The sequence below is a fragment of the Callithrix jacchus genome, chromosome 19 (genome assembly GCF_049354715.1).
Source record: "Callithrix jacchus isolate 240 chromosome 19, calJac240_pri, whole genome shotgun sequence".
NCBI classification, from domain to species: Eukaryota; Metazoa; Chordata; class Mammalia; order Primates; family Cebidae; genus Callithrix; species Callithrix jacchus.
In genome coordinates this window covers 38604251-38632083 of record NC_133520.1, presented here as the reverse complement: position 1 = coordinate 38632083, position 27833 = coordinate 38604251, and the positions used below count along the sequence as shown (strand labels likewise).

Genomic DNA, 27833 nt, shown 5'->3' with positions numbered 1-27833 from the left:
ACAGAGCCATGGCCTTGGGGCTGTGACTGCCCCTGCAGACTCTGGGCAGGGCAGAACACATGCCTGTCAGCTACACGGAGGAGCTGAGGTTGTGAGAGGCTCTGTCATCTCCCAGCTCCACCCTTGTGCCAGCCAATCTCTTTGACTGAAAGGATCTCCTCTTAGTCAAGAAGATGCGACCTCAGTCCAACGAACCCGCATGCAGCACCAATGCAGCAACACAACTCCAGCTTTGGGCTGAGGGACAGCGGCCAGTGCCCAGGGAACACAGAGGTTCTGCCTGCCTGCTGCAGCCGTGGGTGCTGGGAGGAAGTTCTCACTGTCCTCTGAGTAATCACAAAATGAGAAATAACATGCTTCAGAATGATTTTTCAAGAAATAACTGAAAGCATGTAAAAACCTGAGCTATGTGTACTGAAACACACACACAGACAACACATACAAACACACATGGACACATATGCACACAAACAAACACACAGACACACACAGACGCAGATACACACACGCGCGCACACTCTCTCTATCTCAAGGATGTGCCCTTAAGAGAGGGGCAGAGAGCAACAGAAAAGGACTCAACACACACTTCTCCAAAGACAAACACAGCGGCAGCCTGACACTGAAAAGCAGGCAGACTTGGCAAACCCAGGAAGGTGAACAGTGTGCCAGCAGCAGGCGCTGAGAGACCATGCGATTAGGACACCAGAGCCCTAGGGGGTGACGAGGAGGTGGTACCAGCACCCTCCCAGCAGCGGCAGGAAGAACCAGGAACACACAGGCACAAGTCCACGTGGCACTGCACTGGAGACCCTCGGCTCCCAGATGGACCCACCCAAGTGGGCAAACCCCGGTCCTGGAAGAGGGGCTGGAGGGAACCTCAGGGCAGAGTCAGTGAACCTTCTACCTGAGCCAGAATGCAGCCCCTCAAAACTCACACTCCAGACAGGGGACCCCAGGATGAGGAACCGAGGGTCCCAGTAAAGAGCCCAGGGCTGATACTTCAGCCCCACATACACCGTCTCAGGAAAAATGACTACAAAAAAAAAACAGGCAATAAACAGGTCCCTTGAAAAGTCAGAAACCATAAGCAAAACAAGGCTGTTAATAATATCCAAACAGAGAAGACACTCAGGCCATGACATCTGAGTGTCATTGTCCCAGGCACCCATGAGTTCTAAGAAACTACAAGTACAAATGATAAACGGTAGGAAGATAAAGACCAGAAGCAAACACTGGAACAGCAACACAGGAGGAAAGCCAAACAGGAAACCAATACCCAGACCGAAGACAGCAGGACTCAGAAAGCACAAAAGGGGACTTGGAATAAGAAAATAACATTTAAACAAACTGAAGAAACGGTCTGGAAATATACTAGGATTTCCATAGAAATGGAAGAACATAGCTCATGAACAAACGGCAGGCACTGACAGGAGGCACCATCGCCAAGGCAGACCTTAGTCCCCTCTCTGTGACCTCAGAGGCCAGGGCCTGTCCGCATCACCACAGAGGAGCCAGAAGCAGAGCAGTGCACGGGACGGTCACAGCACAGTCTCTGCTTGCTGGGTGTGGACTCTGCACGGTGCAGTGGACGGCAGGGGCGCCCGGCACGCAGCGAGCCAGCACACTCGGATCTCACTGCGTGTTTCCAGCAGAGTACACAGTGCATTCACAGCCTCGCTCTTCTAGTGCTGGATCTCACTGTGTGTACCCACTGAGCGTGTACAGCAGCAGTGCAGAGTCATGCTCTCAGGATGCTGGGTGTGCACAGATGCTGTGTCGTGGCCCGGCAGTGCCTGGCGCGGTGAGCCTCTGCACAAGTGCACCTTACTCTGTGTGTGCCCTGCAAAGTGTGCACAGCAAGCCCACCTGTCTGCCACCTCCAGGTCTGACTCCATCTTGTCCAGGCCTCTCATGACGCCATCCAGCTGCTGGCCCTGGTGGTGCAGGACCCTTGCTGTGTCCTCCAGGCGTTTCTGGGATCCGGCCATGAGTCCGGTCAGCTCCTTGCCCCGGGTTCTGGGGGCAGGCGTGTCTGCTGCAGGCTGAGACAACAGCAGCTCCCTCCAGAAATGCTCGATGATGCTGAAGACCACATTTCGACTTGGCCGCAGGGAGCTGAACCAGTGCTTGGTGTGGCCCTTCTCCAGGACAGTGATGGAGCTGAAGATAAAATGCGAAGCCTCCTTCTTGATCTCGACTATGCTGGAGAGGGGGAAGCTGACCAGAGTCTCTCCAGTGCTGTCAGTCATGAACCGGAGCGACAGTGACGTTAAGGACAGCTGGCCAGTAACCCATCGCCTCTCTGGCTCCAGGTAGTAGGTACATGGCCAGGTGTGGATGCAGACATCCCTGCTCATCTGTTCCTGGGTCTGCCTGAGCCGAGGTCCAGGCCTCTTCTGCCTCTGAAGGAGAAGAGACAGTGACGCTGTGCTGTCATCCATGGACTGGAGACACAAGCAACCCAACAAGGATGCCACCTCCCCTGCGGCTCTGGGCTCACACAGGCTGCAGCACACGGCTAACTCTACCCACCTGTGGCTGCAGGACGAAGCTCATGTGCCCTCTTAGCTGGTGAAGGAGGAGCAGCCAGAACAAGAGGGCTGGTTTGGAACCAGGACCCTGAGCCCCAGACTCATGCCCATCCCCTAAGCAGAGGGTTCACACCGTCATCCCCCTCACCACCCTGTGCCCCTGCACCCAGCAAAGCCACCCTGCTTGGATCAGCGTCCACTGCTGGATGAGACCTGAGGAGGGCATCGCTAGAGACGTTGCCAGGGCCCTGGGCCTCGGACCTCAGTCCCAGGCCTTACTCTCAGACCGTTCCAAGGAGTGCTGTCTTTTGGCCATGATGTTCCCTTTAGATGCTCATTCCCCTTTGGAAACTGCCATTCATCAACTTTGCTGCACAGAGAAACAATCCTGCAGACAAGCGTTTCCCTTTCTCCTAACCCCAGCTAACCACACAGCACTCCACAGACCTGACTGGTAACACGTATGTGCATTAGCTGACTGCGTGTACAGTTTGACACAGCTGCAGGTCCTACCATGTTTTCACATCTACATTTATCAGTCCAGTCTGGAAAGTCATGAATGACAGATTTGAATGAACCCTCATGGAACACGCAGCCCAACCTTCTCGCCGTACAGATAAGGTTGAGAAAACGCGAGGGCCTTGTGCGAGATCCAGACACGAGCGCAGGACTCTGCCAGGCCAGAGCCAGGCCGGGGATGCCTCACCAAGGTTCTGACAGCAGAGAGGGGACCACAGGAGGGTGGCAGTTGTCCCACCTCTCTCTCACAGAATTTCACTGCAACCTGGCTTCACTTACACAACCAGGACAGCCAGCCAGTGTAAGCCCTTCAGATACTGAAAAGTGTGGGCTTTCCACAGCACAGAGAGAGGCTGTGGGGGCCTCCACATTCTGGCAACATGTTCATGAGTCCCTCCATGTGTCAAATGTCCTGCTGGGCACCAGCCACCCTGATCCAGTCCCTGGCTCCTGCAGCTCACCACGGTTGTACTTGCAGAAGCCAGGTCTTCCCTGTAATTGCTGCACAACACACCATGTCCCGCAACACAGGGCTGGACGAGACATATGGACAGGAAATGCCACACCTGCACCTGAAGAGCTTGCCTCAAATGGGACCCTCATTCTATGAGGACACAGCCATCGGAGAACACACCATGTGTCGTCACATGCAGACCACAGGGAAGGAGGCGTGACTGGACGGTGGGGGCTGCCTGGCTAGTCTCCCCAGTCCACAGACTGCCCGTGTGGCCAACGGAAGAGCCCCCACCCAGCTTCTCCCACACCAGCCCAAGTCCACCCTCCCTCTGGGGCACAGCACTCAGCACATGGAGGGTACCACGGCCAACCTACTTACACCCCCAGCACCACAGCCAGGGCCCAGTGGGCCGCACACAGGACCCGCCCTGTCCAGGGCCACCCACTCCCCACCAAGGCAATGGCAAGGGCCCAGCACGCTGCACACAGGACCCATGATGGATGTTTTTCTGCCACAACGACTTCAAGGCCACCCAGCAGACCCCAGACTACAGGGACACAAAGGCATCTGCTTCTCAGAATTAGGAGGAGGATAAACTACACTAACTCAGTCCTGGTTCTCAAAGTCAGGCAAGCCAGTAGCTACAGGAGGGGCCGCAGCCCTCCTTGCTCAGCCCTAGAGTTGCTGTGCCTGTGCTCCCAGCTGAAGAGGCTGCCCAGACCTCCGCCACACCTGGCCTTCGAGGGGAGGGACCGCACCTCACCACCACTACCTCCACAGAGAGCCAGACACGGCGTGGGCAGTGAGGCTGTGCTAACCACTGCTCAGCAGGCATGGCTGGGAGGTACTCCAGGAGAACGGAGTAAAACTATGCACAAGCTCCCTGAAGAGCCCTGTGGCTGGTGTGGCAGCACAGTATACAGTTCTGGAAAGATCGCCTCACCTTCTGGACCTGTGGACCCACCACTAAAGTAAGTAAAAGGCCTAAGGTCACCAGCTATGAAATGTTCTGAATTCAAAAAGAAAGTTGGGGGTGCTGTGGTCCCAGCTACTCGGGAGGCTGAGGCAGGAGGATCACTGAGCCTGGGAGGTTGAGGCTACAGTGAGTTGTGATTGAACCACTGCACTCCAGCCTGAGCAACAGAGTGAAATTCTGTCTCTTCAAAAAAAAGAAAGAAGGGGAGGCCAGGCATGATGGCTCACCCCTGTAATCCCAGCACTTTGGGAGGCCAAGGCGGGCAGATCACGAGGTCAAGAGATGCAGACCATCCTGGCCAACATGGTGAAACCCTGTCTCTACTAAAAATATAAAAATTAGCTGGGTATGCTGATGTGCACCTGTAGTCCCAGCTACCCAGGAGGCAGAGGTTGCAGTGAGCCGGGACAGCGCCATTGCACTCCAGCCTGTCACCTGGCAACAGAATGAGACTCTGTCTCAAAAAAAAAAAAGAAAGAAAGAAAGAAGGGGGAAAGGACCGAGAAATTAGGACATGAAGAACCAAGGCTCTTCTCGTTAGCACATTTTAAACAATAAACATTAAAAAAAAGTATTCAAGTTGCCAACAACCCAGGAAGAAGCCAGAGGAGAAACTTGTGACCACACTTTTCCAGCCGCAGGTTTCCAGGACTTCCTTCCCAGAAAACCTAAGTAAACAGAGATGAAGCGCGAGGACAGAAGCAAGGACACCCCACGGAACATCAGAAGCATCCCAATTTTGGACACTGCTCCCATGAGGGACAGCCATTCCCCCACCCAGTGACACACCTGGCCCCATACGGAGGCCACGGGGGAACGCAATCCATCTTCACCTCCAAGGCCAGACCCTCCTTCAGGGGCCCTGATCCCACCCTCTCTCTCTCAGCCCCGAGATCTCCCTGGCCTTCCCACGCCAGGCACTGCACATTCTCCATGAAGGACCACGCACAGTCTCCACTCTCCACAACTACACAGCTCTGCCAGGGTGGAGTGAAAGTGGCCACAAGACACCGACATGGGGTCCACTGCCCCACAGGACCTCACTTACAAAAACGTTAGTTAGACCTGGCCATGGGCCGAGAGGCGCCCTGCTGTGAGTCACTGCCCCTGGCTCCCTGGCCACGACCCTCTCCAGGTCTCCAGCCCCACCTCTATGAGCGCCTACGACTACTCTCCTTGGCATAGCCTCCTTGTGCACCTGACTGCACAGGGCACAACCTGTCCTCCTTGTACCCTCTTTTCCCAGGTGAGACAACACAGGCCAGAAACTCAACATCACCCCCTAGCCGCTGCCTCCCAAACACCCACTCCAGCCAGACCCCCTCACACTTCAAACTCAAGCATCTGATCACCTGCTGATCTGCCCCCCCCAATGGGCACCCCAACTTCACAGGTCCTCTGCCAGCTCCTCCCCGGTCACTCAGTGGGCATCTGCCCTCGCCCCTAATGGGCACCCCAACTTTACAGCCCCTCCACCAGTTCCTTTCCTGCCACCTGCTGGGCACCTGCCCTGCCCCTGCCCCTAATGGGCACCCTAGTTTCACACCCCCAGCATCAGTTCCTCTCTCAGTAAAGGTGCCATGGGCCCAGGAGTTCTGACTCGTCTCTTCCTCCTCCCCGAAAACATATCATCAGCATGTTCTGACAGCTGTGTCCCCGCCCTCCACCCCAAGACCACACCACTGTCCTGGCACAGGCATTGTCTGGGCCAACCAGCACAAACAACACCCTTGGGGAAGGAGTTGCAGTCACAGGGACTCACTCATCACACACTGCAATCTGTACAATGGATCTCTTTCAGCCTTTCCAGCATTCATGTGCCCGAGTGAGACTCAATCTCCGAAAAACAACCTAGTTTTATTCACTCTCTGCAGTTCCACTATCCAAGGCAGTCCTTCCTCCCTCCACATCTGGACAACCTCTCAGGCAACCTCCTGACCTCATCCTGTCCCCACCATCCATTCTCCTCCAGCAGCCAACGAGACAGTCATTGAACAGAATTAGAAAATGTCACTCCTCTGCCCGGAGCCTTTCCTTGCATACTGGGAATGAGATCCAAGTTCCCCATATCAGCCTAATGGACTCTGCAGAACTTGCGACCTCCCCGCCCTGGTCGCCCTCTGCCCTCTGCTCCCAGCAGCCGTTCCATGCCACGAGTCACACTGGCAGCTCCACTCCTCAGATCTCTGTTCAGAGGGTTTCTTTGCCCTCCTAATGCACTGTCACCAACCACAGCCCAAGCAAAACTCCAGAGAGCTGGTGCTTTTACAACTGTCCCACTACAGAAGGCACCTTCTGTCATGGGAGGGCCACAAGGCCTAAACACCATGGGCACCCAATGAATTTGTGCTGAGTGGACCATGAGCACGCCACATGGAAGCAGGGCTGTGCCCATGCCCTCCTGTACCACCTAGTTCTGCGACCTGTGCTGAGTTCTGCAGCCCTCACGGGTCCCTCCCTGCTGCAATCTGCAATCTGTCTCCTCCAGTGCAGGTGTGGGCCTGGGGACCCGCGCTGACCCTGAGAACACACAGCTGAATCCTCGAGGGAGGTCATGGCCAGGGGCCCACAGGTGTCTGCAGCCAACCCACACAAGTGACGCTCTTGGGGAGGAAGTCTGCAGCACACAGGGCGATCTGTACAATGGGTCTCTTTCAGCATTTCCATCACTCAAGGGTCCCCTGAGTGAGGCTCAGTATCCAGTAAACAACTTATTTTTAGTTAATTTCCACAGTCACAGAACAAACATCTTGCACACCTTCCGCTACCTTGCGACCGAGAAGCTCAGCGAGGACAGTGGTGGCTGTGTGTGCCCACGGGGGCGGCAGGGTGCGGCCAATCTTTCCAGGCTCCCCTCCCCTGCTCCCCAGACCCTCTTTCCACTCCCTCAGAGGTTCCCAGCTCTAGCCACAAGGTGCAGACACGCCCACCGGGGCTGTCAGCATGCAACACAGTGACAGAGGAGCACAGGTTCCGCACAGTGCAAACTGCATGTCTCCAAAGTGTTGACTTAAAACCCCATCCTGGCCAAGCGCAGTGCCTCACACCTGTAATCTCAGCACTCTGGGAGGCTGGGGTGGGAGGATCGCTTCAGTCCAGAAGTCAGAGGTTGCAGTGAGCCAAGATTGCACTACTGCACTCCAGCCTGAGCGACAGAGCAAGACCCTGTCTTAAAAACAAAAAACCACCCTGATGGAGTGCTGTGTGGGGCTTAAGAATGTGCATTTCTTGCCATTCCCAAGCGATGCCAGGGCTGATCTAGGGGGCCTCTGGGTGACACAAGCCTGTGTTCCAGTCCCATCAGAGCAGATGGTGCTCCAGGCCTCCTGTGTACACAGTGGTGACACTGACCCCAGGGGGCACCTGCGGACCAGGGAACTAAAGCACAGAGTTCCATCTCAAGAACGAGACCTCCATCTCCCATCAAGTCCTAGAAACTCAGTGATCTAGGGGAGCTGTGGATCTGGTGGCCCAAATGCCCCTTTCTTAGGAAACTGAGGCTCAACCATAGGGCTTCAGGAACTCCTCCCAGGCAATGCCCACCTGAATTTCAGTTTCCCCATGAGGCAAACTTGGAACCATATACCAAGATCTCGGGACAATTATAAACACTCTGCTCCCCACATCTTTCCCATTGACCTCCCTCGATCTGCATGTGCCACAACCAAAATCAAATGACTACTAGCAATTAAGGAACAATACATGGCAAGGTCAATTAATTGTCAATATTCAGGTCAATATGTGGCAAGATGTTACAGCATATTGTTAAATTTTTAAAAAAGACTAAAACCAGCGAAAGTTCACATACGCATATTATACATTATGGAGAAAGAAACGGTGTGTGTGTGTGTGTGTGTGTGTGCGCGCGCGCGCACGTGTGTGTGTGTGTGCACATGTGCATGAACATTTAGACAAGGACTAGGGGGAGAGAAGAGCAAAGAGAGAGAATGAATGAATGAATGAATGAATGCATGTGTGAAGGAACGTAGAAAAGCTGGCTCTACACCAGGAAATAAAAAACGGTCATCTCGGCCAGGCGCAGTGGCTCAAGCCTGTAATCCCAGTACTTTGGGAGGCCAAGGTTGGCAGATCATGAGGTCGAGTTTGAGACCAGCCTGACCAACATGGTGAAACCCCATCTCTACTAAAAATACAAACATTAGCCAGACATGGTGGTGCACACCTGCAATCCTAGCTACTCAGGAGGCTGAGGCAAGAGAATCACTTGAACCCAGAAGGCGGAGTTTGCAGTGTGCCAAGATCACGCCACTGAACTCCAACCTGGGCAACAGAGTGAGACTCTGTCTAAAAAAAAAAAAAAAAATCAAACAAAAACGGTCATCTCAGGCCGGGCGCGGTGGCTCACGCCTGTAATCCCAGCACTTCAGGAGGCTGAGGCGGGTGGATCACGAGGTCAAGAGTTCGAGACCATCCTGGTCAACAAGGTGAAACCCCGTCTCTACTAAAAATACAAAAATTAGCTGGGCATGGTGGTGCGCATCTGTAGTCCCAGCTACTTGGGAGGCTGAGGTAGGAGAATAGCTTGAACCCAGGAGGCGGAGGTTGCGGTAAGCCGAGATTGTGCCATTGCACTCCAGTCTGGGTAACAACAGCGAAACTCCATCTCAAAAAAAAAAACAGTCATCTCTGATGGAACTGGAGATGATTCTTTCTCCTCAATTGTAACTTCTCCAGACATTCTCGTTTTCTAGTGTAAAAGAACCGAATAAAGAATTCCATACTGTGACCAAACAAGTCACAGTGGGGCTTACCAGGAAGGGACCACAGCATATACTCAATCACACAATCCTCAAAGCAACTGCCCACCTCCTGTCCCTGCCCCTATGGCCCCCAATCCCACCTCCAGTGGACTCAGACTCCCAAAACTCACTTTCCTCCTAGTCCTCCCCTCTTCTGATCCTCCCTGTTCTCCTGGGTAAACCTCACACTCTTTGGAAAGAGTCCCCAGCAAGGATCTGAGCCCCCGCACTCCCAGAACCTCCCTTATCCCGGTTCATAATAGTAAATAAAACAACATTGCCATCACTTCATAAAGGGAAGGCAGGTGTCCCCCTCTCCCTTAGGATGCCTCCGTTTGGTCTGGGATGAGACAGGCCAGTGTCCAGATTTCACAAAACACAGTCATGGCCTGCCAGCCCCTAGACTGTCATCAGACTGCCAAACCGAAATCAAAGGCCTCTCACTGAGAGCAAACCAGCAAAAGCTGCCTCTCAATTCTCTGGGAGAGATGAGCAGTTCTAACTGTTCCTCCTTCCATCTGCCTGTCAAGGCGCCTGGGAAAATGCCCAGACTCTGCACATTGTCGCAGAGCGCCTACATGCACACAGTCTGCCAGGCTTCAGGGGCAATAAATCTGCTCTCTTACCTCTGTGTCCATGTGGGTAGCTTTGAGCTGTCAAGTCTTTTATTTCTCCAGCACACCAAGACATACATCACATAGAGTTCCCCGTGGCCCCCCACTTTCATGTCCTGGCCAAAAATCATGGAGTACCCTGACCCCCGCTGTGTCCCAGCCATAGGTTTTTCCCACCAGGCTTCAACCCAATCCAGGGCCCTGAACATTTCCAGGCCTGGAAGAAGCTATCTACAAATAAAATGATCTTGCCCCTGGGCCAAATTCCTGAAAGCTTCCTATAAACTCCATAACCCACCTCCCTTGCCAGACACATACCTGGAGAGGACATCCCTCTTCCCTTACTGCCCATCTCAAGGACTGCTACAGTCAACTCTGTGTGAAAGTTCTGCTAACAAAGGCTCTAGGCAGGGCCTGGTGCAGTGGCTAACACCTGTAAGCCCAGCACTTAGGGAGGTCAAGGCAGGAGGATCACTTGAGCTCAAAAGTTCAAGACCAACCTGGGCAACACAGAGACCTGTGTCTGCGTTATTTTTGTACACCCTGTCTCTACAAAAAAAGAAAAAGAGGGCTGGGCACAGTGGCTCAAGCCTGTAACCCCAGCACTTTGGGAGGCCAAGGCGGGTGGATCATAAGGTCAAGAGATCGAGACCATCCTGGTCAACATGGTGAAACCCCGTCTCTACTAAAAATACAAAAAATTAGCTGGGCATGGTGGCGCGTGCCTGTAATCCCAGCTACTCAGGAGGCTGAGGCAGGAGAACTGCCTGAGCCCAGGAGGCGGAGGTTGCGGTGAGCCGAGATCGCGCCATTGCACTCCAGCCTGGGTAACAACAGCGAAACTCTGTCTCAAAAAAAAAAAAAAGAAAAAGAAAAAGAAAAGAAAACTAAACTGGGCATGGTGGCTCCTATCTGTAGTCCCAACTATTTGGGAGGCTGAGGCAGGAGAACCGATTAAGCCCACGAGGTGGAGGCTGCAGTGAGCTGTGATGATACCACTGCACACCATCTCCAAAATGAAAAACAAAACAAAAAACTGCTCTGGGCTCCCCATGCATTTAGCACTTCTTTCTTTGGAATCCCAACTGGTCCCACCTGAGGATAGTGTGGGGAACTCCCTTGCTGCCACTTTTGGGGTGACTCCAGTTGCAAGTTTGGCAAAACACTCCTCATGTCACCACTCTGATGTCCTCTAAATTCAGCCCTGCTCATGTGTACGCAAGCCCCAAATCCCCACCCACAGTCCCACCACACCTTCATTTCACACTCTTTCTCATTCCCCACCATCTTCTCCAGACAACCGTTGTCCCCTGGGTCCCCCTGCCATGCCCTCCAGGTCCCCTGTGGGCCCCATTCTCCCATCTAGGTCACCCTGACCCCTTCGGCTCCCCCCGCTACATTTTCCTCCAGGTCCCTGTCATCCTCTCTAGATCCCAGCATACCCTCTAGGTACCACTGATCGATCCCTCCAGATCCCCACCAACCCCTCCAGGTCCCCTACCATCTCCTCCAGGTCCCCACCATCCCCTCCAGGTCCCCATCATCCCCTCCAGATCCCCATCAACCCCTTCAGGCCCCCACCATCCCCTCCAGGTCCCCACTGCCCCATGTCCTCCAGGTGCCACCATCCTTTTCAGGCCCCCACTGTCCTCATCCCTCCAGATCCCACCATCCCCTTAAGGTCCCACCATACCCTCCAGGTCCCCACCATCCCCTCCAGATCCCCACCAACCCCTCCAGATCCCCACCATCCCCTTCAGGCCCCCACCATCCCCTCCAGGTCCCCACCATCCCCTCCACAACCCCACCATCACCTCCAGGCCCCCACTGTCCCCATCCCTCCAGTTCCCACCATCCCCTCCAGGTCCCCACCATCCCCTCCAGATCCCACCATCCCCTCCAGATCCCCACCATCCCCTCCAGGTCCCCACCATCCCCTCCAGATCCCACCATCCCCTCCAGGTCCCCACCATCCCCTCCAGATCCCCACCATCCCCTCCAGATCCCCACCATCCCCTCCAGGACCCGCCCATCCCGTCCATGATCCCACCATCCTCTCCAGGTCCCCACTACCCCCATCCCCTCCAGGTCCCTTCGTCCCCTCCAGGTCCCCACTGTCCCCATCCTCTCCAAGTGCCACCATCTTCTCCAAGTCCCCATCGTCCCCTCCAGGACCCTACCATCTCCGCTAGGTCCCACCATCCTAGGGCCCCCCTAGATCTCCCTCTGGGTCCCACCGTTCCCTCCGGGTTCCATCATCCCCAGGCGCCCCCACACCGCCGCACCCCCGCGCCCAGAACCGCCTCTGTCCCCGCCCCTCTCCCAGCGCTGCCCGCATACCCCGCCCCCCACCAGAGATGCGGGAAGGAGGGCTCGGGCTGTGTCAGCCACAGCGCGCGGACGGAGACAAGGGCGGACACCAGTGCTTGGGCCGGGCCCCCAACAGGTCAGTGCCGTCGCTCACCTGAGGGACGCCAGACTTGCCCCAGAGCAGATCCGAGGCGCCGCGGCGAGCCTTGCGCAGGCGCAGGGCGGGCGTGCGGGGCGGGCGCCCCAGGCGCGGGTCGGGCGGAAACGCAGCGCCTTGCGCTTTCTGGTTCCGAGGCTTGTCCTTACCCTTTCTGCTCCGGCGGAAGTGAGGAGGGGGTCCTTCGACCCCAGCCCGGCCGGATGGACCGCGAGACGCGCGCGCTTGCTGACCGCCACTTCCGAGGCCTGGGGGGCGGTGTGGCTGGCGTCGGCCGGGCCCCGGACCGGGTGGCCTTTGTCTCGGATCCGGGCGCCTTCTCCTACGCCGACTTCGTGCGGGGCTTCCTGCTGCCCAACCTGCCCTGCGTGTTCTCCAGAGCCTTCACGCAGGGCTGGGGCAGCCGACGGCGCTGGGTGACTCCCGCGGGGAGGCCCGACTTCGACCACCTGCTGCGGACCTACGGTGGGGCGGCGGACGCAGACCCCGGGCAGGGAGGGGCGGCCGGCGGGACCCGGGCTCATGAGGTCCCCGCCCAGAGAGGGGCACCAGGGAGGGTGAGGGGGCCGGGCGCGTGGCGCCTCGAGAGTTCCTCTGCAGACGGTTTGGAGTGTGGACGGGGCCCAGGGAAATGGCATGGACCGTGCCTGACTTTCATTTCAGGAGACGTGGTTGTACCAGTGGCAAACTGTGGGGTCCAGGAATACAACTCGAACCCCAAAGAGCACATGCCCCTCAGAGACTACATCACCTACTGGAAAGAGTACATCCGGGGGGGCTACTCCTCTCCTAGGGGCTGTCTCTACCTCAAAGACTGGCACCTCTGCAGGTAATGGGGCTTGGGATGCACCGAGGCGCTGCCTTCCCTAGCACGGGAACCCAGAGGCCTTTCTCAGGGAGGTGGCCCAGGCGGCACCAAGAGGAGCTGTTTCCCCCCGTGAAGTACTTTAATCTGTTTAAAAGAAACTGGGTTGTCTTCGGCATGGGTGCAAGTGTTGTTCTTTGGGAGGTCAATATGGTTTTTTTTTCCTTTTTTTTGAGACGGAGTTTCGCTCTTGTTACCCAGGCTGGAGTGCAATGGCGCGATCTCGGCTCACCGCAACCTCCGCCTCCTGGGTTCAGGCAATTCTCCTGCCTCAGCCTCCTGAGTAGCTGGGATTACAGGCACGCGCCACCGTGCCCAGCTAATTTTTTGTATTTTTAGTAGAGACGGGGTTTCACCATGTTGACCAGGATGGTCTCGATCTGTTGACCTCGTGATCCACCCGCCTCGGCCTCCCAAACTGCTGGGATTACAGGCTTGAGCCACCGCGCCCGGCCTTTTTTTTCCTTTTTTTAAATGGATCCCCTCAGCCTTCCTAGTAGCTGAGATTATAGGCATGCACCTCCACGCCCAGCTAATTGCTAATTTTTTTTTTTTTTTTTTTTTGGTAAGAGACTAAATTATCCCATGTTGCCCTGTCTGGACTTGAACTCCTGGGGTCAAAACACTGATTATAGGCATGAGCAGAACTTTTTCATAAGTGAACCATTGGCGTCAGACCATCTCCCCCCACCCCACCAGCAGCAGCAGCTGGCTCAGAGAAGGTGCTGCGGCCCCTTGGCTGCAGGCATTTGGCAGCTGCACTGGAGGTGGGTGTTCTCAGGTGCCCACTCGTGTTGCCCTGGTCTTGTGTCTCACGCGCTGTTGGTGGTGCACCCTCCTCACAGGGACTTCCCGGCGGCAGCAGAGGACGCATTCACCCTGCCAGTGTACTTCTCTTCTGACTGGCTGAATGAGTTCTGGGACGCGCTCGAGGTGGACGACTACCGCTTTGTGTACGCAGGGCCTGCAGGCAGCTGGTGAGACCACAGATGTGGGGGTGGCGGGCTGGGAGGCTCAGGGTGGCAAGAGGGGGCTGCTTGGCACAGGCCTCACAGTGGGTGCCTCGAGACCAAGGGGCCACCCTCCTTCAGTTGGAGGCCTCTAGGGTGCCAAGCAAAGCCCGTACCAGCTCCTGCAGGCACGAACCAGACGCTCTTGCTGCTGCAGGTCCCCATTCCACGCTGACATCTTCCGCTCCTTCAGCTGGTCCGTCAACATCTGTGGGAGGAAGAAGTGGCTCCTCTTCCCACCAGGGCAGGAGGAGACTCTGCGGGACCGCCACGGCAGCCTGCCCTACGACGTCACCTCCCCGGCACTCTGCGACACACACCTGTACCCGCAGGGCCGGCTTGCTTGCCCACCCCTGGAGGTCACGCAGGAGGCGGGCGAGATGCTGTTTGTGCCCAGTGGCTGGCACCACCAGGTACACAACCTGGTAAGGCAGTGAGGCGCCCTGAGGCCTGGATCCAGGATGTGCTGCTCTCCTGCTCCTGTCAGGGGCCTTCCTGCAGGAAGACGGCAGCACCTCCTCCCCACTGTCCCAGCCAGAGCGGGGCTGGGATGGGGTGGCTCGTGGGTGAGGCTGGTCCCTTCACAAGGTGGCATCACTGAGGCCCAGCCTGTTTCACCCCTGCTGGTCCCTAGATCTACTTGCCCTGGGTTCGCTGTGGCATGAGGTGGTCCCAGTCTAATACCCACTTCCCTGCTGAGCAAGCCCCACGGTGAGACAGGAGGGCCCTTCTGGCTGCAGAGGGCTGGACCCCACAGTGGGTTCCTGGTGCAGGAGGTGTGGGCTGGTTGGGGGCTCCTGCCGTGGGTTCAGGCCTGCCCGCACCGTGCCCCTTCCAGGATGACACCATCTCCATCAACCACAACTGGGTCAATGGCTTCAACCTGGCCAGCATGTGGTGCTTCCTGCAGCAGGAGCTGCGTGCCGTGCAGGAGGAGGTCAGCGAGTGGAGGGACTCCATGCCAGACTGGCACCACCACTGCCAGGTGGGGCGGCTGCACACGGAGGCCACTGGGGCCAGGTCCTCGTGAGGCCTGCAGGCTCAGGGTGGGTGTGGCTGTGAGGCCGAGCTGCGGGTAGGCGCGGGCTGTGAGAGTGTGGAGTAGCCTGGGCTGAGCCCCCGGGAGGCTTTTGGGCTGTGTGGCTCAGACCCCCTGTTCCCCGCCCGGCTTCTCAGTGCCTCTGTCTTACTGGTCCCCTCTTCGTCCTTGGAGAATGGGCGCATGTCGGGTTCTTTGCAGCCTGCACTGTGTCCTCAGCTCACTGGCCTCTTCCTTCTGCGCAGGTCATCATGAGGTCCTGCTCAGGCATCAACTTTGCAGAGTTTTACCACTTCCTCAAGGTCATTGCCGAGAAGAGGCTTCTGATCCTGGGGGAGGCGGCCGCCAGGGATGATGCTGGGTTGAGCTTCGAACAGGCAGCCTTTGATGCTGGGCGCCTCACAGACGTGCTGGCCTCCTTGGTTGCGCACCCCGACTTCCAAAGAGTGGACACCAGCATGTTTTCACCACAGCCCAAGGAGCTGCTGCAGCAGCTGAGGAAGGCTGTTGCTGCCACCTCCGCCCCATAGCACCTGTCGAGAGGACAGAAGGATGGGCGGAGGAGAGGATGAGAGCCAGCCTCCTGCTCCAGGGCCCTTCCAGAAATAAAGAGCGCCCTCCCTATGACCTGGGGCCCACCCCTGTCGAGCCTCGTGGCCTGGCTATTCATGGCCACTGGGCTGTTTTCGGGTGAGGCCCAATGAGGTCAGGAACCCAAGATGGGATGTGGCCCTTCTGACCTGCAGCAGGCCTGCTGGGAGCTCAGGGGTGGCGCCATGACCCCTTTCTCTCGGGGGCCCTGCCTTCTTAGGCTGGGATGCCTAAGCTGACAGGAGGCCATGTCTTCTCTGGAGGCTCCTCTCTCTAGACCAGCCCTATCCCCTCATCTCAGGCCTAGGTGGCCACCCTTGGCTCTGCCCTGTGGGCTCAGGGAGGGGTTGGAGCAGTGCTGTGCAAGCTCACCAGGGCCTCCAGGCAGGGCTGGGGCTGGCCCATCCTCCAGGTGATAGGCTGCAGAGTCAGTGGCCTGCGCCTTTATGGGTCCCCAGAGGGGATGGCCAGGCTGGGCTGGCCTCTAAGCAGGGCTGGCAAAGAGCCTTGTCCTCGGCCACTTCCCTGCCTTCAAGGTAGCCTTTGCAGGGCCTGTGGGCAGCTGGAGAAGCCATTGATGTTGGGGTGGAATCCCATCTGCTGCTGAATCCACACTTGGGCCTGGAGAGGCTGTGTCTGTTGTGCACTCACAGCTGGGTCTTCCCAAGGATGCTGTTCTCAGGAGCGGTGTGTCTCTGGCCCCTCTGCACACTGGGCATGATGGAGGTGTGGGCAGGCTTGTCCAGGCCAATCAAGGGTTCTGTCTGTTCAGCAGTGAATAGCCCAGGCCTGTGGTGGGGAATGGACTCTTGTGGGGTCCTCCTGCAGAGGATGCCCCCAGGCCTCAGCCCTCTAGCAATCCACAGTATGTGGAGACTGGCACTCTGCCAGCCCTGCCCTTGACCCAGAGGCCAGCATGTTTTCACCTGGTCAGCTGCCTCACCCCAGCAGGGGAGAAGGCATCCGAATCCACAGAGGTGGCACATGCCATGGCTTGTGCATTGCCTGCCTGTGGCATCTGCTGGGGCTGCTGGCACTTAGCTAGGATGGAAGCCTCCAAGAAAGGCAGGCAAGGGTCTGCTCTGTTCAGTGAATCATGCAAAGCGTTTGCAGAGACACCTTTACACAGTAGGTGCTTCATATGTGTGTATCGAATGAGCTCCAGCCAACAACTTTCTAGGGACCCGTATGCTGGGACCCTGGTCTGCGTGGGGATGCTCTGAGATGTCATCCAGCCTCCTACAGATGGAGCCCGCGCTGCCCAGACCACGCATGGCAAAGGTGCCTTGTAAGGGAGGAGGGGAGGTAAAACATGCATGGCTGTAGCCTCACCAGGGCCAGACCCAGGCTGAGTGTGGGATGTGGCTCACCCGTTTAGCTGCTCTGCCAACCTCTGAACTTGGGCCTCTTGGCACCCCACCACTCAGGCACAGGCTGAGACCAAAGGTGTGGGTTTGTGCCCCGAGGACTTGTGACGAGGTGCCTCTGCTGGAGCTGGGGCTCCCCTTTGAGCAGCAGGTTCAGCACCTGCAGGGGAGGGTCACAACCTAGTGGTGGGCACCAGTTGTCCTTCAGCTTCTGCAGACCCCCAGGCGGCCAGGGCCCAGACCAAGCCCCCAGATCCTTGGTGACAGCCCCAGCAGGAAGAGCTCTCGGTGTTGAAACAGGATTAGAGGGAATTGTCCCAGATGTCTGTGTCTTCCAGTCTGTTAGCTGAGTGAGGGTAGTGTGTTCTGCTTGAGATCATGTATTAAGACCATAGTCACAAACCGTGGTAGAGGCAAGGGGTGCCAGCTAGCGGCTCAAGGTAGCACAGGTCACAGTCTCTTCCTGTCCAGCCTGTGTGGTCCTGCGCTCCTGACCTGGGTGTGAGGACCCTCGTGCTTCTGCAGTCAGAAGGCAGTGCACAGACATTCCCGAGGGCCTTGCTGGCCTCAGTCACTTTTTCTTGCTTAAAGCAAACGTCATTTCCGGGCGTCATGGAACGGAGTGGCCAACGGCTTGCAGAGCAACGTGCCCAAGTTTTATTGTGACTACTGCGATATATACTTCACCCATGACTCCATCTGTGAGAAAGACACACTGCAGTGGTAGGAAACACAAAGAGAAGGTGAAAGACGACTATCAGAAATGGATGGAAGAGCAGGCTCAGAGCCTGATTCACACAACAACAGCTGCATTTCCACAAGGAAAGATACCTCCTACTCCATTCTCTGCTCCTCCTCCTGCAGGGGCGATGAAACCATCTCCCCCAAGTCTTCCGGGTCCTCCTCGCCCTGGGATGATGCCAGCACCCCATATGGGGGGCCCTCCGCCTCCTGGGATGATGCCAGTGGGACCTGCTCCTGGAATGAGGCCACCCATGGGAGGCCATATGCCAATGATGCCTGGGCCCCCAATGATGAGAACTGCCCGTCCCATGATGGTGCCCATTCGGCCTGGAATGACTCGACCAGACAGATAAGGAGAGAGGGGAGGCCTCATTCTATCAGCTTTATGTTACCTGTTGGGCTTCACCAGGAGATCATGCTGCCGTGATGCTGGGTTTTCTAAACAGCATAAGGAAGACTTGCTCCCCTGTCTGATCAAAGAGAATAGTTTTGGAGGGGAGAGTGGGGCAAAAAGATGCAGTTTTCATTTGTATTGGGAAATGTGAAAATAAAACTGTCAACTCCTTTAAAAAAAAAACATCGAGAATCTCGGGCTGGGCTGTTAGGCAGCAAGGAAGCAAATGCCAGCAGCTCTGGGGGAGACAGAGCCCTCCACAGGGCAACATGTGAACTGCAGCCAGCATCGAAGGCTCTCTCATTACCCACGGTGACTCCTTTAGCCTACCTGGCTCCAGCTTGGGGAAAAAATGCTGACATCAGCGCCAGGTGAGGTGTGGGGCAGCCGCTGTGCGGAGTGTGGCTAGGCAGCAGTTTGAGGTGTCAGGCAGGATGCCCCTTCCCCAAGTATGCCGCCCTGGGAGCCTGTGTGGGGTCGTAGGCATGATGTCAGGACACCTTTGCAAAGGGAATTGCACCTCTGCAAGAGGCTGGACGGGCTGGGCTGCATTGCCCTGAGAAGCAGCCTCCTTCCTGAGTGCGAGGTGAGGAACTGCACAGGTGCAGAGATTAGCCCCTGCCCTTTGTGTGTCATCCCTGCCAAGTGTTGAGGAAGGACAGGCAGGCCGCAGCTACCTGACACTCCTGAGGAAAGGGGTCAGAGAAACTGCAGACGCTCAAGACCTAAGGCTGCATGGGAGCCGCACAAAGGTAGACATACTTGCAAGTATGGGGACGATGGCTGTGCACCCCACCATGCCTGGGCGAGTGCGTGCAGTTGCCCAGATCCCTTGGGGAGTGGGACCTATGGGACCCCACTGGAAGACTGGAAAAGTCAGGCTGTGCTTTGTCTGCAGACTATGCTGGGAGGACACAGGGCCAGAGAGTATGACGGGGCCTATGGGCACCCCCAGCACATGCCTGCCCTGGCCTTGCAGTTGTGATTGGCCAGAATCCATGGAGGCAGAGACAGGAGCCCCAGGTCACATCATTGCCAGCTGTGGTAAAGCCAGGCTCTCTGCATCCAGAGGACTGTGGCTTCCAGAAGGTGCCTGCCCCAGTGACCAACATCATCCTCGTGCTTGTGCCCCTCACCCAGCTGACCCAGTAGAAGAAGCAGCTCCTTGCCAGCTACCCTGGAGCCCACATTCCAGGTCTGTGACATCTCTGATGGCCACATCCAAGGCCATGTCCTTTCCTTTGTTCATCCATGCTCCAAGTGTCAGCCTCAGCCCTGTCCACCACTGTGTGGTTGGTTGTGGCAGGTAATGGTGCCAGTGTCCCAAGAATTCCAACCACCAGCTGCATCCCCGGGCAGAGAGAAGGCAGGCCTTGGTTTCCAAGTCAGTGACTCCTTTCACTGGCCCAGAAGACTGCGTTTCCCAGCCCTGGCTTCACAGGCTTCCCTTCCTCCTGTCCAGGGAAGGGGAGGGGGCATGTGGGTGGGGAAAGACATCATCAGAATTGCAGGGCTTATCCAGGATATGATCGCTTGGTCCAGATGGTCAGTCATGTGGTCAATGCCAGTGGCTGCAACCTCGGGCCACTGGAGGAGTATGGACAGTCCCTTTCCCTAAGCCCTCAGCCTGAGCTTGGCCAAGATAGGGACCGAGGTGTCCAGTGTCCTGTGGTCTACCCCCAAACTCTGCAGCCCTGGAGGCAGGAACTCCAGGGACCTGGGCCTCTCACCCATCTGGGAGCTGACCCTGGAAGTCCTTTCCACAGGTCCCAGCTGCCCTCCCACTGCAGGCTCTGACATACAGGAAAACAGCTGGAGCTAGGCTCCTACCCTGTTCCTGTGGGAGAGCCAGACCCTGTCCTGAAGCTAGAGGAAAATCCGCAGGCAGAATCCTGCAGAAATGCACCCCTGCATAGACCCTGCCTGGGGCCACATGCCCCAAACAGACTCCACCTGGACCCCACACCCAAACAGCCCCATCTGGCTGGTGGATCCTGGCCCTCCTTCCTCTGCAAGCCTCCCAGAGGTGCTCTGTTGACTCGCTGACTCCTCACCCCAGCCTGTGCTTGAGCCCAGGCCACAGACTGCACCACCCCTGGTCCTTGGTCTCCCAGCCCCACAGGCTGCTTTCAGTTCAGAAGGAACTGCAGGCAATTCAAATATGTGGAAGCAATCAAGGCACTTCAAACTTAAGAAATAAAGAGAGGCCGGGCGCGGTGGCTCAAGCCTATAATCCCAGCACTTTGGGAGGCCGAGGCGGGTGGATCACGAGGTCAACAGATTGAGACCATCCTGGTCAACATGATGAAACCCCGTCTCTACTAAAAATACAAAAAAAAAAAAATTAGCTGGGCATGGTGGTGTGTGCCTGTAATCCCAGCTACTCGGGAGGCTGAGGCAGGAGAATTGCCTGAACCCAGGAGGCGGAGGTTGCAGTGAGCCGAGATCGCACTATTGCACTCCAGCCTGGGTAACAAGAGCGAAACTCCATCTCAAAAAAAAAAAAAAAAGAAATAAAAAGGGACATTAGAAAATACACTGAATGGCCAGGTATGGTGGCTCATGCCTGTAATCCCTGCACTTTGAGAGGCTGAGGCAGGTGGATCACCTGAGGTCAGGAGTCCCAGACCAGCCTGATCAACATGATGAAACCCCATCTCTACTAAAAATACAAAAATTAGCCAGGTAAGGTAGCACAGGCCTATAATCCCAGGTACTTGGGAGGCTGCCACAGGAGAATCGCTTGAACCCGTGAAAGATATGGCCAAGTTCTTCCTCAGATGAAGCATATTCTATCTGCTCTCAAGCACCAAGAACCCTGACTCCATTTGTTTCCTAGCAGACATGCCCAGGCATGTTTAACTTGTAACGCATAGCATACTTTTCCTTATTTGGGTAGGTCAATTCTTTTCTAAGTAACTGTCTCTTTTCTTCGCTCTTTCCTGCCCCTTACCTATTTAGGGAAGTTTTAAGATATTAGCCAGTCGGGTCTAGCTTAGGTTGTGAGGTCCAGCTCCAGCCAACAGATGCAGGACACAGCAATAGGGACCCAGTTGCATAAGGAATAAATTTTTTCCTTTTTCCTTTGTTCATTGCACTCTTGTGGCAAGACTATTGGCCAGTAGTGCTCTTTCTGCAGAAAGTAAAATTGCCTTCTGAGAAAATTTATGATATGAGTGCTAACTCTTGGTGACACCAGAGAATAAGCATTTACTTCCAACAAATTTGGTGGCCTGTACAGGGAGTCATTCCCCTCCAGAAGGGCCCTTGGTTCTCTCTCGTGAGGCAGTGCACTCACTGCCTCTTGCAGTGGCCTCAGGGGTAGGGAGCCAGGACCCACCTGATGTGAGGAATAAACCTTGGATTCTTAGCAACGCGGGGAAAAAGAAGGCTTGCAAAACCATAATGATCAGGCAACTATGTGCACAGACCAAGGCAGGAGGGTGAAAAAGTACTTCCTTGGTGGTCAGGATATTCTGGAGGTTGAAAGTGCACATGATTGGTGATAAGTCCCACTGCTGGACAGAGTGGGTGGGTCCTATCTGTGGTTCCGTGGCTGTCTCATACAGCTTAGGGCAGGTTCTGCTGTGGGTTTATACCAGCATGCTAATGCTAAGAGGGTCCTAAGTTCCCAGGAGGGAAGCAGTTATGTAGGACGAAGCAGGTGGAAAGTGTGAGAAACCTCCAGGAGGGGATTAAGATCCTCTCCCAGGGAGAAGAAAGGCAAGAAATCTCAAGCACGTGGGTTTGAGTCTTGAACAAGACAGAAAAGGGTTAAAAAAGAAATCTCTAGGTTGAGATTGAGTTTAATTGGTACCCAGTATGGGGAATGTTTCCAGGAAGGCAGGAATGGGGACAAGTACAGATGATCAAATGACACCTAACAGTCCCTTAGGACTTATATTAAAATAGTGGAAAGACAATGAGAGGACTAGGGAACAGCAGCAGCAGCAGATGATAAAATATTGCTGCTTCGTCTGGCCAAGGGAGTTAATCCTTAAATCCACAGTTCTCTGGCCAAAGTTTGGATAGGATGAAGATAGCATTTGGCGACTCCTGATGATGTATGTCACCAGCAAAAGTCCTGTTTTACAAGAAGAAATAGACTACACCCTCTTGGCAGCAAGGGCCTGTCCTTCTGTATCCCTTAAAATTGATAGAGAAGGAGACAGAGGGAAAGACGGAATCAGAAACCGCCACATTTGACAAGGACAAAGTCTGCCTCTAATGTTATTGGGACCCTTCAAGCCGTCTCCCCCCATTCCCCAATCCTGACCTGCCTGCTCCTCCTTTGGATCCTGTTCTGGACCTGGATCCAGACCCTTCTGTCCAGGTTATTTCTCCCCCATATAACCCAGACTCTTGGGAGTTGTCACCCCAAAGACCTGCACATTGCCAGCTCCAGCACCCTTCTTTGAGGAAAGGGCTTCAGTGGGAAGCAGAACAATGTAGGAGAGATATCCAGAGTCTCTGTTTTCCTTCTGCATCTAAGGACTCTACCCCAAAGCTCTTCCCTTTGAGGTAAGTACCACAAGGAGTGGTAGGGTGGGGGGCTGTTGGCTTTGTGAATGCCCCCTTGGCCAGATCTGAAGTCTAAAGTTTAAAGAAGGAACTCAGGCCGGGCGCAGTGGCTTATACCTGTAATCCCAGCACTTTGGGAGGCTGAGGCGGGTGGATCACGAGGTCAAGAGATCGAGACCATCCTGGTCAACATGGTGAAACCCCGTCTCTACTAAAAATACAAAAAGTTATCTGGGTATGGTGGCGCGTGCCTGTAATCCCAGCTACTCGGGAGGCTGAGGCAGGAGAACTGTCTGAACCCAGGAGGCGGAGGTTGCGGTGAGCCGAGATCGCACCATTGCACTCCAGCCTGGGTAACAAGAGCGAAACTCCGTCTCAATTAAAAAAAAAAAAAGAAGGAACTCAAGCCACTTTTAGATGATCCCTGTGGAGTGGCAGGACAAACTGATCGGTTTCGAGGCCCCCAGTTACATTCATGGGCTGCGTTAATGTCCATTCTAAGTGTCCTCTTCTCAGCGGAGGGAAGGAGCATGATCCCTAGAGCTACTGTGGCGGTCTGGGAGCATGAACATAACCCAGGCCAGAACGTCCCAGCTGTGGACTTTAAATTCCCAGCTTAGGATCCACAGTGGGATAATAAAAATGCAGCCCACGGAGATAATATGAGGGATTTATTTATCTATTTTTTTTTGAGACGGAGTTTCGCTCTTGTTGCCCAGGCTGGAGTGCAATGGCGTGATTTCGGCTCACCGCAACCTCCGCATCCTGGGTTCAGGCAGTTCTCCTGCCTCAGCCTCCTGAGTAGCTGGGATTACAGGCACGCGCCACCATGTCCAGCTAATTTTTTGTATCTTTAGTAGAGACGGGGTTTCACCATGTTGACCAGGATGGTCTTGATCTCTTGACCTCGTGATCCACCCGCCTCAGCCTCCCGAAGTGCTGGGATTACAGGTGTGAGCCACCACACCTGGCCAATGATATGAGGGATTTAAGAGAAATTATAATTAAAGGGATTCGAGAGTCCACACCCCGACCTCAAAATCTTTCTAAGGCTTTTAATATACAGCAAGAAAAAAATGAGGGGCCCATGAAGTTTTTAGACAGATTGAGGGAACAGATGAGGAAATATGCAGATTTAGACCCAGAAGAACCTCTGGGACAAAGCATGTAAAAGCTATATTTTGTCACAGCTGGCCACACATTGCAAGAAAGTTGCGAAAATTAGAATAACTGGAAAAATGGATCTATGAAGGAGCTCCTGGGAGAGGCCCAAAAAGTGTGTGTAAGGAGAGATGAAGAGAAGCAAAGACAGAAAGCGAGAATCTTTTGGCAGAGCTCGCCAAGGCAAGTGATACCAGGGGCTAAATTTAGATGATCGGCTTGAATACATGAGAGAGGGAGGGCAAGGAATTCAGGAATTCAGAAAGATAGATGGCAAGGTCCGTATGTTAGAAAAGAGAATCAAAGCAAATGTTTTTTCTTTGTAAAGACAAAGACAAAAGGGCCAGGCACGAGCTGGGGAGAAGGGACGCAGGGTAGATGCTACAAATGTGGGAAAGCAGGCCTTTCAAGAGAGAGTGTGCTGAATTAGAGAAAGAGGAGGAAATCCTTGTGCTCATGCCTACCGTTGAAGAAAAGAGTAGGGGCGTCAGGGGTTCTGTCTTTTTGATGTTGAGTCCCACCAGGAGCCCTTGAAACATTTAGGGACCCGTACGTGAATCAATTACCTTTTTAATTGACTCAGCACCGCTCGCTGATCTGTTTGCTTTTCCGCAGCTGATTTCACTTATTCCCCAGAAGAATTGCTAATCTCTGGGGTAAAGAGGTGGGATTTAAAGCAAAAGCTTTGGAAAGTACAGACGTGAAATAAGAAAATCACTCAACTTACATCCAATTTTTCGTTAATTCCCGAAGCAGAAACTAATCTGCTTAGGAGAGATGTGATGTTAAACCTCGGTATCCTTTTACAGCTTGGCCTGACAGGGTCTCTGAGCTCTGCAAATCTGCTAACGACAATAGACAAAAAGTTCATGTCTCCTGATGTGTGGGCAAAGGAAGGAAAGCGGGGAAAGCTACTGATTTCCTGAATACACATTAAACATAAGCCTCCAGGGGAAATAGAAGGAAGCAAAGCCCTAAATCTTTGGAAGGAAGAAGCAGGTTAAAACCTGTAATAGAAAGTCTTGTTAAAGATGGGCTTCTTGAACCCTGCATGTCACTATACAACACTCCAGTTCTGACATCAAGAAGCCAGACAGCTCATACCGACTAGTACAGGACCTCAGAGCTATTAATCAGGTGGTCCAGGTCACTAATCCTGCTGCGCCCGACCCCTACACTGTTCTTAGTAAAATTCCCTACAATCCCCAGTGGTTCACAGTAATAGACATGCTTTCTGGGCATGTCCCCTGGCTGTGGATAGCTGAGCTGTATTTTCTTTCAAATGAGAAGATCCCCATTCAGGATGAAAGTAGCAATATACACGGACAGTGTTATAAGTAAAATTTCGATGCTGCGAAAGAAATGGCACTCGAAGATATGTCCTCTGAGCAAGGGAGTTTACTTCTCCAAGGGTGTGGGGTGCATGGGATGCAGCAGTGATGGCCACCACAGGCTTGGACAAGGTGGGAAGGGGTGCTTATGCCTGATGGGGGTCGTCCCTACTGCTCTGTTGTCCCCTATTGGCTAGGTTCAGACCGCACAAGCTAGACTAATCCTGATTGCTATTTTAAAAGAAGCAGGGGTCCAAGCTGGAGTGGCAGGGTGGGTGTTTTGGTGGTGGGTGTCTATAGGTGTGTCGGAATAGGCAGCCAAGGATAACCGGTGTAATAACCAGGATAACTCAGGATGGAGCCGGGGGAGGGAAAGCAGATAAGAACCACTGATTAGAACCGGTGGAGAAGGTTGTTTACTAGAATTACAAGGAAGGTAAACTTTAAAATGGAGAATTACAGAATCAGAGAGCTGAACATACTGACATACTGATTCTCTGAAGAGAAACTTGGGGTTCACTGTAACAACAGTTTTACCACAAGGATTTACAGACTCACCTAACCTATTTAGCCAAATTTTAGAGTGAATTATGGAGAAACTTGCTCTTCTGAAGTAGCTGCATTTACTTCAATATGTGGGAAGTAGAAAAGTTCCTTTTTAAAGTGAGTTTCTTATATCTGGTGAAGATGTATTAAAGGTTGCTGAGTTTTCCAGTTTTAAAGTTTCCTTTCTTGTTAAATCATAAGTGTGCTAATATCTCTTTGTTAAGCCCTATCCTATGTAGCTGTTAAACATGTTATACTTACACGCACATAGTATATTCTATATCCTTGTGCTTTAACCAAGATATCTGTGCTGGACATGCTCTCAGACATGTCCCAGCTCTCCATTGCTTTTACCTGATTAGAGAAGTTTTGTTAGCCAATTGGGCTTTAGTTTAGATTGTGAGGTCTGGCTCCAGCCAATGGAGATCAGACACAGCAGTAAGGAAAACCCCAAATGCATAAGGAATAGATGTGTCTGTTTTCCTTTTTTCATTGTACTCTTGTGGCAAGATGGCTAGCGAGAGTACCCTTCCTGCAGTCCAGGAAGTAAACATTGCATTGCTGAAAGATCAATGCTAATTTTCTTTGCAGCACTGAGCACGTTTCCACCATCTATTTCCAACAAATATATGGATGATATCCTTATATCTGGTGAAGATGTATTAAAGGTTGCTGAGTTTTCCAGATATATTCATAATTATTTGCAATCTGAAGGGTTACAAGTCTCAAAAGAGAAACTTCAATACGTAGAACATGAAGTTAAATTCTTAGGTCACTTAATTAGTGCAGGCAAGAGATGAATAGGGTCTGAATGGGTTGAAGGAATTGTGACTTTACCTTTGCCTCAAACTAAGCAAGAACTCAGAAAATGTCTAGGGTTAGTTGGGTGTTGTTGCTTATGGATTGACACCTATGCATTAAGAAGCAAACTTCTATGTGAAAAGCTAATTAGCCAGGGACATGATCCACTTTCATGGTCCCCTGAGGAAGCTGATCAGGTGGAAGAGTTAAAGGAAAGACATAACTGTTCCTGTCCTGGCATTACCCTCCCTGGAGAAACCATGTCATCTTTTTATTAACGTAAATAATGGAGTCACTTTAGGAGTGCTTACTCAGGAATATGGAGGCCACTGGCAGCCAGTGGCTTTCCTGTCCAAGATGTTAGACCCCGTCACCTGCAGATGGCCACAGTGCATTCAATCTGTGGCAGCCACAGCAATACTACTCCAGGAAAGTAGAAAGCTAACGTTTGGAGGATGCCTGACAGTGAGTACACCTCATCAAGTCAGAGTCATCTTAAATTAAAAAGCTGGGCCGGGCACGGTGGCTCAGGCCTGTAATCCCAGCACTTTGGGAGGCCGAGACGGGTGGATCACGAGGTCAACAGATTGAGACCATCCTGGTCAACATTGTGAAACCCCGTCTCTACTAAAAATACAAAAAATTAGCTGGGCATGGTGGCGCGTGCCTGTAGTCCCAGCTACTCAGGAGGCTGAGGCAGGAGAATTGCCTGAACCCAGGAGGCGGAGGTTGTGGTGAGCCGAGATCGCGCCATTGCACTCCAGCCTGGGTAACAAGAGCGAAACTCCATGTCAAAATAAATAAATAAATAAAAAATAAAAAGCTGGAAGATGGCTGACTGATTCCAGGATCTTAAAATTTGTAGCTATCTTATTAGAAAAGGATGACCCACAGATAATTTGCTTAATCCAGCCAGCTTCTTCACAGAGGACCCACTATTTAAAAAAAAGGAACACCTGTGTTTAGATTTAATTGCCTTTCACATAAAAGTTAGGCCAGATTTAGTAGAAACCACCTTCAAGACAGGGCAACATTTATTTATAGATGTCTCTTCCAGGGTGATTAAAGGGCAGTGACGGTAGGGGTGCCAAGAAAGCCCTGTGCAAAACTTCTTGCCTAGGTCAGAGCCATCTCACACA

At 53.8% G+C, this 27833-nt stretch overlaps 2 protein-coding genes and 1 pseudogene across 14 annotated transcripts in view; 2 read left to right on the top strand and 1 right to left on the bottom strand.

The window, feature by feature from the left end:
- SNAP47 (synaptosome associated protein 47) overlaps nucleotides 1–12383 on the bottom strand; it is a 43245-nt gene extending 30862 nt beyond the window's left edge. For 4 of the 9 annotated variants that reach the window (XR_013529912.1, XM_078357089.1, XM_035281303.3 and 1 more), the window contains exons 1-2: nucleotides 12322–12383; nucleotides 1867–2402 (exon numbers count right to left, since the gene is read on the bottom strand). Coding sequence is in view for 8 of the 9 variants with exons in the window: in XM_078357089.1 (XP_078213215.1) it covers nucleotides 1867–2357 (491 nt within the window). In the remaining variant the exon portion in view is untranslated. Of the gene's footprint in view, nucleotides 1–1866; nucleotides 2403–2532; nucleotides 2646–9869; nucleotides 11385–12094; nucleotides 12141–12321 lie in introns of those variants that run through there. The other 5 variants (XM_035281300.3, XM_078357088.1, XM_035281301.3 and 2 more) reach the window with 4 other exon arrangements.
- A 114-nt stretch (nucleotides 12384–12497) lies between these two features.
- Nucleotides 12498–18517, top strand: JMJD4 (jumonji domain containing 4). 5 transcript variants are annotated; one of them, XM_078357090.1, is made up of 6 exons: nucleotides 12498–12789; nucleotides 12988–13153; nucleotides 14035–14142; nucleotides 14357–14612; nucleotides 15038–15184; nucleotides 15484–18517. In XM_078357090.1, the coding sequence occupies exons 1-6, from the start codon at nucleotides 12528–12530 to the stop codon at nucleotides 15766–15768; spliced, it is 1224 nt and encodes a 407-aa protein (XP_078213216.1). In that variant the 5' UTR covers nucleotides 12498–12527; the 3' UTR covers nucleotides 15769–18517. The 5 variants fall into 5 exon arrangements, with proteins under 5 accessions (XP_078213216.1, XP_054104300.2, XP_035137199.3 ...); XM_054248325.2 differs by having other exon boundaries at nucleotides 14357–14624; XM_035281308.3 differs by having other exon boundaries at nucleotides 14035–14166.
- LOC144580330 (U1 small nuclear ribonucleoprotein C pseudogene) lies at nucleotides 15807–18517 on the top strand (annotated as a pseudogene).
- Nucleotides 18518–27833: the final 9316 nt, after the last annotated feature.

What these genes read in the sequence shown, in the direction of transcription:
- JMJD4 (XM_008985658.5), top strand. Translation starts at nt 12,528, where the DNA reads ATGGACCGCGAGACGCGCGCGCTTGCTGACCGCCACTTCCGAGGCCTG. An exon ending in AAAGACTGGCACCTCTGCAG is followed by an intron (nt 13,154 to 14,034) that starts GTAATGGGGCTT and finishes CCCTCCTCACAG; the next exon opens with GGACTTCCCGGCGGCAGCAG. An exon ending in GCAGGGCCTGCAGGCAGCTG is followed by an intron (nt 14,167 to 14,356) that starts GTGAGACCACAG and finishes TTGCTGCTGCAG; the next exon opens with GTCCCCATTCCACGCTGACA.